The following is a 13181-nucleotide window of genomic DNA, read 5'->3' as shown; positions in this document are numbered from 1 at the left end:
CGCAGAGCCAAGCAGCAATGGGGCAGGCGGAGCCAGGGATGCCTGGGCACCTTCTCGATGCGGCCCTCCCCAGCTCTACATCCCTCCATAGCTCCCCAGTGCCCGAGGACGACCAGTCTGAACACTTCTCCTTGGCATTCGAGGCCCATCCTGCTGTCTGCCCAGATGGTCCTCGTCCCTGTCCTCTGCACTGTGTCCTCTGTTTGGCCACCAAACTCTTGTCTGTCAAGCTCAGGTTCCAGCCCAGCCCATCTGGAAAGCCTTCATTGTTCCCAGATCTTTTTAATTTTTTTGAGCTCTGTCACCCAGGCTGGAGCACAGTGGTGTGATCTGGGCCCACCCTCGGTCCTAGCGATTCTCCTGCCTCAGCCTCCCGAGTAGCTGGGATTACAGGCACGTGCCACCACGCCCGGCTACTTTTTGTATTTTTAGTAGAGGCGGGGTTTCTCTATGTTGGTCAGGCTGGTCTCAAACTCCTGACCTCAGGTGATCCATCTGCCTTGGCCTCCCGAAGTGCTGGGATGACAGGCGTGAGCCACCGCGCCCGGCCTATTATTTAAATAGATACAGGGTCTCCCTCTGTTGGCCAGGCTGGAGTGCAGCAGCATGATCACAGCTCACTGCAGTCACAACCTTCCTGGCTCACGCCATTCTCCCACCTCAGCCTCCCAAGTAGCTGGGACCACAGGCGTGCGCCACCACACCCGGCTAATTTATTTATCTTTTTTGGAAATGGGGGTCTCACTATGTTGCCCAGGCTGGTCTCAAACTCCTGGGCTCAAGCAATCCTCCCAAAGCGCTGGGATTATAAACTCGAGCCCTCGAGCCCCACTATTCCTGGTTTCTCGGAGGAACAGCTGAATCACAGAGAGACCCTGCCTTGCCCGGGGTCACGGCCGAGACTGGGGCTCAGTCTGCAGACCCACAACCCCTGCCCCGACCATCCAAGCTCCCAGGACTCGACACCTCCTTCCAGCCGACGGTTGGACATGCCGTCATCTATTTAGACTCAGAATGAAGGAACCCTCCTGAGATAGTTGAACTTGCTGCTCATCGGGGCCCTAACTTCACAGCCAGCACCTCGCGCCTGCTCTGTAAAAATCATTCCTGCAGAAACCACACAGAGCCTGCATCCTAACAGCGACTGGTGGCTGCCCACCACCCCCAGGCCGGCTTGAAGATGCCAAGCACTGGAGATCAGGCACCTCCCAGAGACCTGGCCCCACAGTGGGAGCTGAACAGGGCTGCCAGGACTGGCCTGACCCGTGACGCTGCACCCCAGGTGCGGCCCGGCCTCAGGGCCTTTGCACAGGCTGTTCCCAATGTTTGGCACACCCTTCCCCCAGATAGCTTCATGTCCTGCTCCCTCACCACTTCTGAGGGGCCTCGGTCCCCATCGTGGGCAGCCCTGCCATCGCCTGGCCCCTCAGCCCCCACAGCCACCGTTTCCCTCCTCCTACCCAACCTCGACCATCAGGCCCGGCTGCGGCTCTGGACTCTGCTCTGCGCCAGGGACCTCGCCCAGGCACTGGGCTCTAATCTCCCGCACACCCATCCCCACCTGGACCTTGACCTGGACTCAGCCCCTATCCACAGGAGCCCCACTCTCACACGTCCATAACGCTACTCCCGATCTGCCCCCGACACCTGCCCCGACCCTGGCTCTTCCCACCCACTGGGGGCAGCTCAGTCCTCCCTGACTCTTTTTTTTTTGACATAAAGTTTTGCTCTTGTTGCCCAGGCTGGAGTGCAGTGGCGTGATCTCAGTTCACTGCAATCTCTGCCTCCCAAGTTCAACCGATTCTCCTGCGTAATGCTCCCGAGCAGCTGGGATTACAGGCGCCCGCCACCACGCCCAGCTAATTTTTTGTATTTTTAGTAGAGACAGGGTTTCACCGTGTTAGCCAGGATGGTCTCGATCTCCTGACCTCATGATCTGCCCACCTCGGCTTCCCAGAGTGCTGGGATTCCACGCATGAGCCACCCCACCTGGCTAATTTTTGTATTTTTAGTAGAGACAGGGTTTCACCGTGTTGCTCAGGCTGGTCTTGAACTCCTGACCTCAAATGATCTGCCTGCCTTGGCCTCCAAAGGCGCTGGGATTACAGGCGTGAGCCACTGTGCCCGGCCAGTCCTCCCTGACGCCTCGTTTCCCCTCAAACCCTGGGGGCTCCACCTTCAGAACACAAGGAACCGCCCACTGCTCGCCCCTCCACGGCCCATCCCAGCCTCCTTCCCCAGCAGCCCTGTCCCCTCCACCTGGCACCGCCCGCGGTCTGTTCTCCTGCGGTCTGTTCTCCCGGCAGTCACCAGACGGCGTAGGTGAGCACGGAGTCGGGGCGGTCCCGGCTTTGCCTGCAGCCCCCAGTGGTTCCTGCCTCCCTCCGGGGAAAAGCCCATGTCCCCTCCGCCCTCTCCCCCTCCTCACGCTGCTCCAGCCACGCGGACCTCCTGGCCGTTCCTCCAACACCCCAGGTGCAGTCCTGCCCCGGGGCCTTTGCACTGGCTGTGCCCTCTGCCTGGAACACCTTCCTCTGGATAGCTGCGTGCCTTGCTCCCTCAGCACCTCTGGGTCTTTGCTCAGACGTCACCTCTTACGTTGAACGCTCCCCTCCCCTGAGCCCTCTGGTTCAAATTCTTCCTCCAGCTCAACGTCCTTGGCCTCACTTTTCCACCGTAGTAGAGGCTGTGGCCCTCATTAGAATACCGTCTCCCCCAATGCCTGGCACACAGCAGGCGCTTGAAAGGCATTTCGGGTGAAGGGATGACTGTTTTTCAACCCTATATCCCTGCACAGCCTCAGCCCTCCACCCCAGACAGCTAGTCCAGAGCTGCCCACACTGTTGAGCAGGTTGCGCACTGCACAAAGTCAGTGGCCACGGGGATCAGCGGGGGACCTGGGCCTCGGTATCTGCCAGGGCTGGTCTCACTGGCACAGACGCCCACAGGCACCACCTGCTCTGACAAATGCCTCTGTCTGCTGCATCCTGGGGCAACCCCCACCCGGGGCCATGCTGGAGACCTGGGCCTCCACCTCCGGGTGGCTCTCCTTCCTTCCAGCCCTGTCCCGTCCTGGCCAGCCACCCCAGAGTCCTTCTTCACCTCCCTGCCTTGCTGCTTTTTCTGAGACGGAGTCTTGCTCTTGTCGCCCAGGCTGGAGTGCAGTGGCACGATCTCGGCTCACTACAAACTCCGCCTCCCAGGTTCAAGCGATTCTCCTGCCTCAGCGTCCCGAGTAGCTGGGATTACAGGTGTGCACCACCACACCTGGCCAATTTTGTATTTTAGTAGAGATGGGGTTTCACCATATTGGCCAGGCTGGTTTTGAACTCCTGACCTCAGGCGATCCACCCGCCTCAGCCTCCCAAAGTGCTGGGGTGGGTTACAGGTGTGAGCCACCACACCCGGCCCTCTGCCTTGCTTCTGTGCTGTTCCAGCTCACTCCCATAGCAGTGGTTTTGCCGACTGCGATGATTTCTCATTATTGGGCTCCTGTCCTGTGCCGGGCTCCAGGATGGCCTACCGAGGTCCCACCCCTCTGGCAGGTGGAGAAATTCAAGGCAGCAGACCAGGGGTTCGAGCCTGACTTGAGTACCGTGTGGCACTCAGCATCAACCCCGACCTTCCCCTGCTTCTTGGAAGTGCAGCAGTGCTGGGGACCTGGCTTGGTTGCCTCCAGGGACGGGGCGCCCACTTTCTCCCTGGGCAGCCAGTCCTACTGCCCGAGGACCGGAGCAGGTAAGATTTGCAGCGAGCGTGTTCAGGCGTGAGCACCACCCCCCGCGGGCCCCAGGAGGGAGTCGTGAGGTTAGGATGGAATGAAAGCCGTGAGGTCGCGTCGGTTAGAGCCGCCATGCGTGAGGCCCGTCTTCTCAGGGAAGCGTGGGCCGGCGTGGGACCAGGGCAACAAAGCAGAGGGGGCCCCCACCCCAGGCTCGGAGCCTCGGCCTCGGTCCAGCCGCCACCCCCGTAACCACAACCCCGTCAGACGCTGCGGAGAACAGGTCGGTGTCGCCCCCGTCCCACCCGGCCCCCCGGTCCGAGACTTGGTCCCTGACGGCGGCTGGATCTGGGGCCCAGAGCCTGGGGGCCAACCCACCTGCCTTCATCATGGGGGAGCCGTCAACCGTCCTCATGGGCGTATTGGAGACTCGCTTGTCTGCACAGGAGGTGGAAGTGGAGAGAGAGATGGGGGTCAGAGGAGAGGTCACACGGACCCCCCAGACAGCCCAACGCCCCTTCACACAAGTGCATCCGGACCCCCACATGCACCTTGGCCTTTGACACCCAGACCCCACCCAGACACAGGAACCTGGGCCCCCAGACATCCAGACAAGCACCTGGGCCCTCAGACACACAGATCCTACCCAGACACCCAGACAGGCACCTGGGCCCCCAGACACACAGACCCCACCGAGACACCCAGATACAGGCACCTGGGCCCCCAGACACACAGACCCCACCGAGACACCCAGATACAGGCACCGAGACACCCAGATACAGGCACCTGGGCCCCCAGACACAGGCCGCCAGACACACAGACCCCGCACAGACACAGGCACCTGGACCCCCCCGAGACCTCTAGAAAATCCCACAGGCAGCCTCACAGTTCATTCCTCGTCCTCAGCCCAGTGATTTTCACAAAATCCCTGAGAGGCCTGTCTGGATTTTTTTAATGATTAATTTTTAATTCTACAGTAAGACAAGGAGACACTCTCCTTATGAATAATTAACACACAACAAACCAGGCCAGAAGCACTTCAAACGCCAGTATCAATCCCGGCTGATGGCTGTCCCGCTATCGATACAGAAGCGGACACGTTCCATGAAATGCATTTTACAGTGTCCTGCTCTGTCGCCCAGGCTGGGGTGCAGTGGTGCGATCACAGCTCAACCTCCTGGGCTCAAGCGATCCTCCCACCTCAGCCTCCCGAGCAGCTGGGACTACAGGCGCGCAGCACACCCGGCTAATTTTTTTGAATTTTTAGTAGAGATGGGGTTTCACTATGTTGGCCAGGCTGGTCTCGAACTCCTGACCTCAAGGGATCCACCTGTCTCAGCCTCCCAGAGCGCTGGGGTTACAGGCCTGAGCCACTGGGCCTGGCTGGTGGCTAATTTTTTTATGTTTGGCAGAGACACGGTCTCTCTGTGTTGCCCAGGATGCTCTTGAACTCCTGGGCTCAAGCAGTCCTCCTGCCTCAGCCTCCCAAAGTGCTGGGATTACAGGCATGAGCCACCGCATCCGGCTAATTGTCTTTGCATTTTTTCAGTAGACACTGAGTTTCGCCATGTTGGTCAGGCTGGTCTCGAACTCCTGACCTCAGGTCATCTACCCGCCTCGGCCTCCCAAAGTGCTGGGATCAGAGGCGTGAGGCACCCAGCAGCTTAGTTTGTAGCTTCACTCCCCGCCCTGCCATCCCCTCTCTGGCCACCAGAGTGCGCCGAGGCCCCACGAGTTCCTTCCAGAAGCCCTACCTTTGGGCGTGCCCACCGGCGTCTGCAAGAAAGAAGAGAGAAGAAGGGTCAGGGGCGTCAGCATCCCCGGGAAGACGAAGGGGAGCCACGGGGTCAGGAGCCTGGGGAGGGCCTGGCACAGTGGGTGACGTCATACGCACCCACTTCTCATCCTATCCTCTTGGGGCTCTGGCCAGAAACACAGAAGTCATCTTTCTTTTTTCTTCTTTTTGAGACGGAGTTTCGCTCTTGTCGCCCAGGCTGGAGTGCAATGGGGCAATCTCAGCTCACTGCAGCCTCCGCCTCCTGGGTTCAAGCGATTCTCGTGCCTCAGCCTCCCCAGTAGCTGGGATTACAGGCCTGCGTCATCGCACCTGGCTAATTTTGTATTTTTAGTAGAGACGGGGTTTCTCCATGTTGGCCAGGCTGGTTTCGATCCCCTGACCTCAGTGATCCGCCCGCCGCGGTCTCCCAAAGTGCCAGGATTACAGGCGCGAGCCACCACGTCCGGTCCATCTCGTTTCTTCCCTCCCTCCCCACATGCCCCCGCATCAGCAGCTCCCGCAGGCCGCCCTGAATCCAGCCGGCTCCTCCGTGCCCCCTCCAGTCTCGTCCACTCCTGCTCTCAAGCGATCCTCCTGCCTTGGCCTCCTGGGAGCCACTGCTCGAGGCCCAGGGTCTAGTGTCTCCTGTCTGAGCCCGTTCTGCCCTGCATGGTCAGACCCTGCACACAGGCCCCTCTCCCTGAACTGTGCCCCGGCCTCCCTGGTCTTGCTGTTTCTGGGACACACTCCTGTCTCAGGGCCGTGGTGTCTGATGCTCCCTCACTGCACTCTTCCCTCATCACGTCACTGGGTGTGCCCGTCAGGAAGGCAGGGGCCATGCATGTGTATTGCTGGGTCTCCCAAGCCAGCACTAGTCCATGCTCAATCACCCTTCAGGGAAAAGCACCTGGAGAACTCCTATTCAACCTTCAAAACCCACTTCCTTGGCCGGGCGCGGTGGCTCATGCCTGTAATCCCAGCACTTTGGGAGGCCGAGGCGGGCGGATCACCTGAGGTCAGGAGTTCGAGACCAGCCTGACCAACATGGTGAAACCCCATCTCTACTAAAAACACAAAAATTAGCCAGGTGTGGTGGTGGGCACCTGTATTCCCAGATATGCAGGAGGCTGAGGCAGGAGAATCACTTGAACCTGGGAGGTGGAGGTTGCAGTGAGCTGAAATTGTGCCACTGCACTCTGGCCTGGGCGACAGAGTGAGACCCTGTGTCAAAAACAACCAGGCCAAGTAAGGTGGCTCATGCGTGTAATCCCAGCAATTTGGGAGGCTGAGGTGGGGGGATCACCTGAGGTCAGCAGTTTGGGACCAGCCTGGCCAACATGGGGAAACCTCGTCTCTACTAAAAATACAAACAACTTAGCTGGGCGCGGTGGCAGGCAGGCGCCTGTAGTCCCAGCTACTTGGGAGGCTGAGGCAGGAGAATCGCTTGAACCCGGGAGGTGGAGGTTGACTGTACCACTGCACTCCAGCCTCGGCAACAGAATGAGACTCTCGTCTCAAAAAACAACAAAAACAAAAAAACACTATGGCCACACCCACCAGCACCGGGTCTCCTGCTGTTCCCTGAGCCCTTCCGATGCCCCCAGGTGAGTCTCCTGCTGTTCCCTAAGCCCTTCTGATGCCCCCAGCGGTGGCTGCTCCGATTACTCCCCCATCTTACAGATGGGGAAACTGAGGCCCAGCGAGGCGAAACCACGTGTCCTGGCTCACACAGCTGGGAAGTGGCTCCGGTGAGCTTGAAATCAAGCGCCTGGCTCTAGTCTGTGCCTGTCCCCTCAGCTACGCTGACATGGAAGGGCTAGGGTCTTGCTCTGGGGCCAGCAGGAGTGGGTGCCTGGGGATCCACCCCCCCGCAGTCACCCCCTTACCTGCTGTGAATTCATCACCACCTCTGTCTTGCGCTCCTCCTTGGCTGGACTCGGGGCTGGGGCCCGGACCGGGCTCGGGGCCGCTGCGTTCTCCTTCGCGGCAGCTGGGGCAGAGTCTCCACGCTCCAGCCCCTCAATTTCCTTCTCCAACCTGGGGAGAGGGTGTGCATGTGAGGGTGACTCCTGCATCCCCGGTGGGGCTCTGGGCACCTTCCGTACGACAGCTCCCGAATTGTCTTTTTTTTGAGACAGATTCTCGCTTTTGTTGCCCAGGCTGGAGTGCAATGGCATGATCTTGGCTCGCTGCAACCTCCACTTCCCGGGTTCAAGTGATCCTCCTGCCTCAGGGTCTCGCGTAGCTGGGATTACAGGCGTGCACCACCACACCCAGCTAATTTTTTGTATTTTTAGCAGAGACGGGGTTTCACCATGTTGGCCAGGCTGGTCTTGAACTCCTGACCTCAGGTGATCTGCCCGCCTCGTCCTCCCAAAGTGCTGGGATCACAGGCGTAAGCCACCGCACTCGGCGTAGCTCTCCGAATTTAAGGCTCCCAGGCAGCCCCAAGAGGCATCGTGCTCTTTCATGATGGGGGAAACTGAGGCACGGAGTGCAAAAGCCACACAGCCAGAAGGTAGCAGAGGCGGGATCCAAACCAGGGCTGGCTCCCTGTGTCCCCTGACCCCCGGCCTGTGCTGTTTATGTCATTGTCTGTATCAAATGAACTCTCCTTTCCCGCTCAAATTTGCGTATTTTAACAGGAAACTTTATCTCACCAGGGAAACTGGAAAAACCATGTCACTTTCCAAGTATTAGAAGATAACGGGACAAACAGATCCAGGAAAACAAAACCGGGATATGAAATCCCAGCCCCGGGGTTTGGCAAGGGCAGGCGGCATTCACGGCAGCTCAGCCCCAGCCCGAGGACAGGACAGACCAGGGCTGAGTCTGTAGGTCTGACAAGGTGGGCCCAGGCTGGCAGGTTGGACACAGAGCCAGACCTGTGTCCCCCCCAACCAGAAGAGGGGTCCAGCCCACAGTCCGCCTGGAGGGCTTCCTGCAAGAGGTGTCTGGGAGCCCACAGTCAGCCTGGAGGGCTTCCTGCAGGAGGTGCCTGGGAGCCCACAATCAGCCTGGAGGGCTTCCTGCAGGAGGTGCCTGGGCAGAGCCCCTGAGCGGGCAGAAGGTCGGTAGTGGAGACCCAGAGCAGCTCAGTTTCAGCACCTGAGCAGCGAGTTGCCCTGGGGAGAGGTGAAGCCGAGGCCTCTGAAAGCAAACTAGGCCTCAAGCCAGGTCTTCACCCTCCATCGAGGGGCCTGAGCCTGTGCCCACTAGGGTTGCGTGAAAAGAACCCCAGCATGCCCAGCCCCCACGGCCAGTAACTCCCACTGCCTTTGCCCAGATGTCTGACCGTCCACCCCTCTGCAGACAGGGCCAGGCCTGTCTCAGCCCCACCTCTGTCTGAACATCCCATCCAGCCCAGGGACACAGCTGGTGCTTAATGTTTGCTGGAATTAAGATGCACAGTGGGGCCAGGCGCGGTGGCTCACGCCTGTAATCCCAGCACTTTGGGAGGCAGAGGTGGGCGGATCAGCTGAGGTTGGGAGTTCGAGACCAGCCTGACCAACATGGTGAAACCCCATCTCTACTAAAAATGCAAAATTAGCCGGGCGTGGCGGGCGCCTATAATCCCAGCTACTCCGGAGGCTGAGGCAGGAGAATGGCGTGAACCCATTTTGCAGTGAGCCAAGATTGCGCCACCACACTCCAGCCTGGGCGACAGAGAGAGAATCCTTCTCAAAAAAAAAAAGATGTATCGTGGGATTTTTGCCTCCCTGGTTCACAGGTGAGGAAACTGAGGCCCAGGGAGTGGGTAACACTCGGCTCATTCCAAGGCCCCAAACCCACCAGAACTGCCCCACCCTGTCCATACCTTCCTTTTTTTAGACAGATTCTCACTGTGTCCCCCAGGTTGGAGTGCAGTGGCGAGATCTTGGCTCAAGGCAACCTCTGCCGCCCAGGTTCAAGCGATTCTCCTGCCTCAGCCTCCCGAGTAGCTGGGATTACAGGCGCCTGCCACTAATCGAGCTAATTTTTGTATTTTTAGTAGAGACTGGGTTTCGCCATCTTGGCCAGGCTGGTCTCAAATTTCTGACCTCAGGTGATCCTCCCGCCTCGGCCTCCGAAAGTGCTGTGATTACAGGTGAGAGCCCCACCCAGGCCAGCATGTCCATGCCTTTATTTTTATTTATTTATTTATTTTTTGAGGCTGAGTCTCACTTTGTCGCCCAGGCTGGAGTGCAGTGGCACGATCTTGGCTCACTGCAAGTTCCACCTCCCTGGTTCACGCCATTCTCCTGCCTCAGTCTCATGAGTAGCTGGGATTACAGGCACCCGCCATCAAGCCCGGCTAATTTTTTTGTATTCTTAGTAGAGACGGGGTTTCACTGTGTTAGCCAGGATGGTCTCAATCTCCTGACCTCGTGATCCACCCACCTCGGCCTCCCAGAGTGCCGGGATTACAGGCGTGAGCCACCGCACCCGGCCTATTTATTTTTATTTTTTTTTTGAGACGGAGTCTCGCTCTGTCACCCAGGCTTGAGTGTAGTGGTGCAATCTTGGCTCGCCACAACCTCTGCTTCCCACATTCAAGTGATTCTCCTGCCTCAGCCTCCGGAGTAGCTGGGATTACAGGCTGGGCACCACCACACCAGGCTAATTTTTGTATTTTTAGTAAAGATGGGGTTTCACCATGTTGGTCAGGCTGGTCTCGAACCTCTGATCTCAAGTGATCCTCCCGCCTCGGCTTCCCAAAGTGCTGGGATCAGGGGCGTGAGCCACCGCGCCCGGCCTGTCCATGCCTTAACACACCCCGCCCGGGAGGGAAGTCCATCCCTCCGAACACCCCCAGCGTGCTTTCTTCAAAGCAAATGGGCAGAACTGGGCAGGGAGGGGCCCCCACGGGGGTCAGAACCCGGCGTCCGGGCAGGGCCCGCGAGGTCCGTGTGATCCGGCCGGGCTCCCGCCTCTGGGCCCCTTCCCTGGCCAGGGCAGACGTTTGGAATCTTGGTCGTCATTTCCCTCCACCGTGACCCTGCTGTCCCAGAGCAGAGCCTGGGCCTCCCGCCCTCCGGAAACTCCAGGCCTTTGGTCCCAGCCCCCACAGGGATTGCCACTTTCCCCATCCTGTCCCCACCCGAGCTTCCTGAGGGCCCAGCTGCTCTGCATCCATCCCGTTCGAACCACGAGAGCGCTTGCCCGCCAGCTGGGCTGGTGCCAGGAAGCCCCCAGAGAGGCCAATGCCGGCAACACCCAGCTCCAGGGGCCCACGAGCTCGACGCCACGTCCCCCGCTGGCCAGCTCCAGGGACCCAGGAGTTCGACGCCACGTCCCCCGCTGGCCAGCTCCAGGGACCCAGGAGTTCGACGCCACGTCCCCCGCTGGCCAGCTCCAGGGACCCAGGAGTTCGACGCCACGTCCCCCGCTGGCCAGCTCCAGGGGCCCACGAGCTCGACGCCACGTCCCCCGCTGGCCAGCTCCAGGGACCCAGGAGCTCGACGCCACGTCCCCCGCTGGCCAGCTCCAGGGACCCAGGAGCTCGACGCCACGTCCCCCGCTGGCTCAAACGAGGGCGGTGGGAAGGGAAAGGGGTGTCTCCCTGCCCGAGGCCACGCAGCCAGCCTCTGCCCCCAGCAAGCTGCCCCAGGCCCAGGTGGAAGCCCCGACCTGTCCCGTCCTGCATCCCCCTCAAAGCACGGTGGGTCCTGGCCTGCCCCGTCCACGAATCTCCCTCAAAGCACACTGACGACTCCTCCCAGCCCACACCCTCCCATGAGCCGGCGGCCCTCGAGGCCCCACCCAGCCCGGTTGCACCCACGCCGCAGCCCCCACCTGGACACCGAGTCCTCCAGCAGCCGTGTCTTCTGCTCGTCCTCCTGCATCTGCCTCCTCAGGTCCTCATCCCCCTCTGAGGCCGAGGACGGCGTCCCCTCCAGCAGCCAGCGCTCCCGCAGGGCCTTGGACTGAGCAGCAGGGTCCAGGTCAGGGTCGGGGGCAGGACCAGGGCCGGGTTTGGGGTCAGGATCAGGGTTGGGCAGGAGTCCGGGGCTGGGTCACCTCCGCCCCACTGCCGCCTGCGCTCCCTGACCCTGGGTCCCGGCCCCGCTCGTACCTTCAGGTGCTGCAGCTGCCTCCGCTCGTCCTCCAGCTGCCGGCGTTTGTTCTCGATCTCCGCCTGCCGCTTCCGCTTCTCCTGTGGGGAAGGCCGGGCGGGGTCGGGGCCGGGAGTGGGGGTCCTGGAGACCCCCCCACACCCACGCGAGGCTCTGCCCAGCGCGACCCTGCTTCCTCCCTCCGGGGATCCACATGGCCCACTGGCTCCCAGGTGACAGCGGATCGCACCACTGTACTCCTGCCCGGGCAGCAGCGCAAGACCCTGTCTCGAAAATCAATGACTGGCCGGGCGCGGTGGCTCACGCCTGTAATCCCAGCACTTTGGGAGGCCAAGGCGGGAGGTTCACTTGAGTTAAGGAGTTCGAGACCAGCCTGGCCAACATGGTGAAACCCCATCTCTACTAAAAATACAATAATTAGCCCAGCGTGGTGGCAGTCACTCGTAATCCCAGCTACTCAAGAGGCTGAGGCAGGAGAGTCACCTGAACCCGGGAATCGGGCCACGACCCAGGAGGGTTGGGTCACAGAGAGGGGTCTGTGGACACCAAGAGGGCCTTCTTGGGCCAGAGGCCACCAAGATGGCACCAAAGCACATCTGTGCTCCCACCACCAATGTTTAATTTCCTGCAGGATGAGGGCAAGGCTCCAGGGAATGCCAGCCTCAGTTTCCCCACTGACCCATCAGGCAGAGCGAGGCCGGGGGTCCAGGAGCTACCGACTCAGGGGGTCTCCACTTTCATTCTCTGCGGGTCAGCAGGATCCAAGTTTCCCAAGCAAATAACTCACCACCCACCATGCCCTGGTTCCAGGTCCTAGGACAGGCCCGGGACCCGAGACCCCAGGTCCCCCCACCTCCCCACCCCGACCACACTGTCTGCGGGGCGGCGGAAACTCACTGCAATGGCCTGTAGCCGCTCCTGCTGGGACGTGGTCTCTGCCACCAGGACCCTGCGGGAGGGAGATAAGGTCAAGCTCTGGTTCACTGAGCCCTGCTGTCCGTCAGATGCGGTTCAAATCCCAGCTCTGCCTCTTCCCCTAGGGGTAACCAGGGCAAGGGATTTCACCTCGGAACCCCAGTTTCCCCTTCTGTAAAGTGGGGCCCTCCCTGTCCCCTCAGCGGCCAAGGAAGCCAGGACGGGAGGGGACGAGGCTCTGCCTAGTGACCAGGAAGCGTTTGGGGAGAAGGGGACATTGAGGCAGGGCCACCAAGGATGCATAGGAGTTCACCAGGCCAGAGAAGGGTGTTTCAGGAAGAAGGAAGTGTATCACCTCCTGGCCCAGACCAGAAGACGGATCGGGACAGTCCTCTCCACACCCTCCTGCCCACCAAGACCTACTCTGCAGCCCCAGGAGGGGCAAACAGAGGATGAAAGACCCACCAGCCCCACCTCCCAAGCCTGGGCTTGCAAAAGCCCAGAGAGGGAGATGAGCCTCCCAAGGACGCACAGCAAAGGATCCAAGTCTGGATTCAACCCCAGACTCACTCTTATCCAATCATTGTGGGTTTTTTTGTTTGTTTTTTGAGATGGAGTCTTGCTCTGTCTCCCAGGCTGGAGTGCAGTGGCGGGATCTCAGCTCACTGCAGCCTCCGCCTCCCGGGTTCAAGCGATTCTCCTGCCTCAGCCT

At 60.2% G+C, this 13181-nt stretch overlaps 1 protein-coding gene across 6 annotated transcripts in view; it reads right to left on the bottom strand.

Moving 5' to 3' along the window:
• PALM (paralemmin) overlaps positions 1-13181 on the bottom strand; it is a 38116-nt gene that overhangs the window by 8486 nt on the left and 16449 nt on the right. For all 6 annotated transcript variants that reach the window (XM_054538522.2, XM_054538524.2, XM_054538521.2 and 3 more), the window contains exons 2-7: positions 12452-12503; positions 11554-11634; positions 11274-11404; positions 7385-7535; positions 5476-5497; positions 4100-4159 (exon numbers count right to left, since the gene is read on the bottom strand). In XM_054538522.2, the coding sequence (XP_054394497.1) occupies positions 4100-4159; positions 5476-5497; positions 7385-7535; positions 11274-11404; positions 11554-11634; positions 12452-12503 (497 nt within the window). The remainder of the gene's footprint in view (positions 1-4099; positions 4160-5475; positions 5498-7384; positions 7536-11273; positions 11405-11553; positions 11635-12451; positions 12504-13181) is intronic.

The sequence above is a fragment of the Pongo abelii genome, chromosome 20, assembly GCF_028885655.2.
Source record: "Pongo abelii isolate AG06213 chromosome 20, NHGRI_mPonAbe1-v2.0_pri, whole genome shotgun sequence".
Lineage (NCBI taxonomy): Eukaryota > Metazoa > Chordata > Mammalia > Primates > Hominidae > Pongo > Pongo abelii.
The sequence above is the reverse complement of the archived record's forward strand: the minus strand, read 5'-3'. Positions and strand labels throughout refer to the sequence as shown.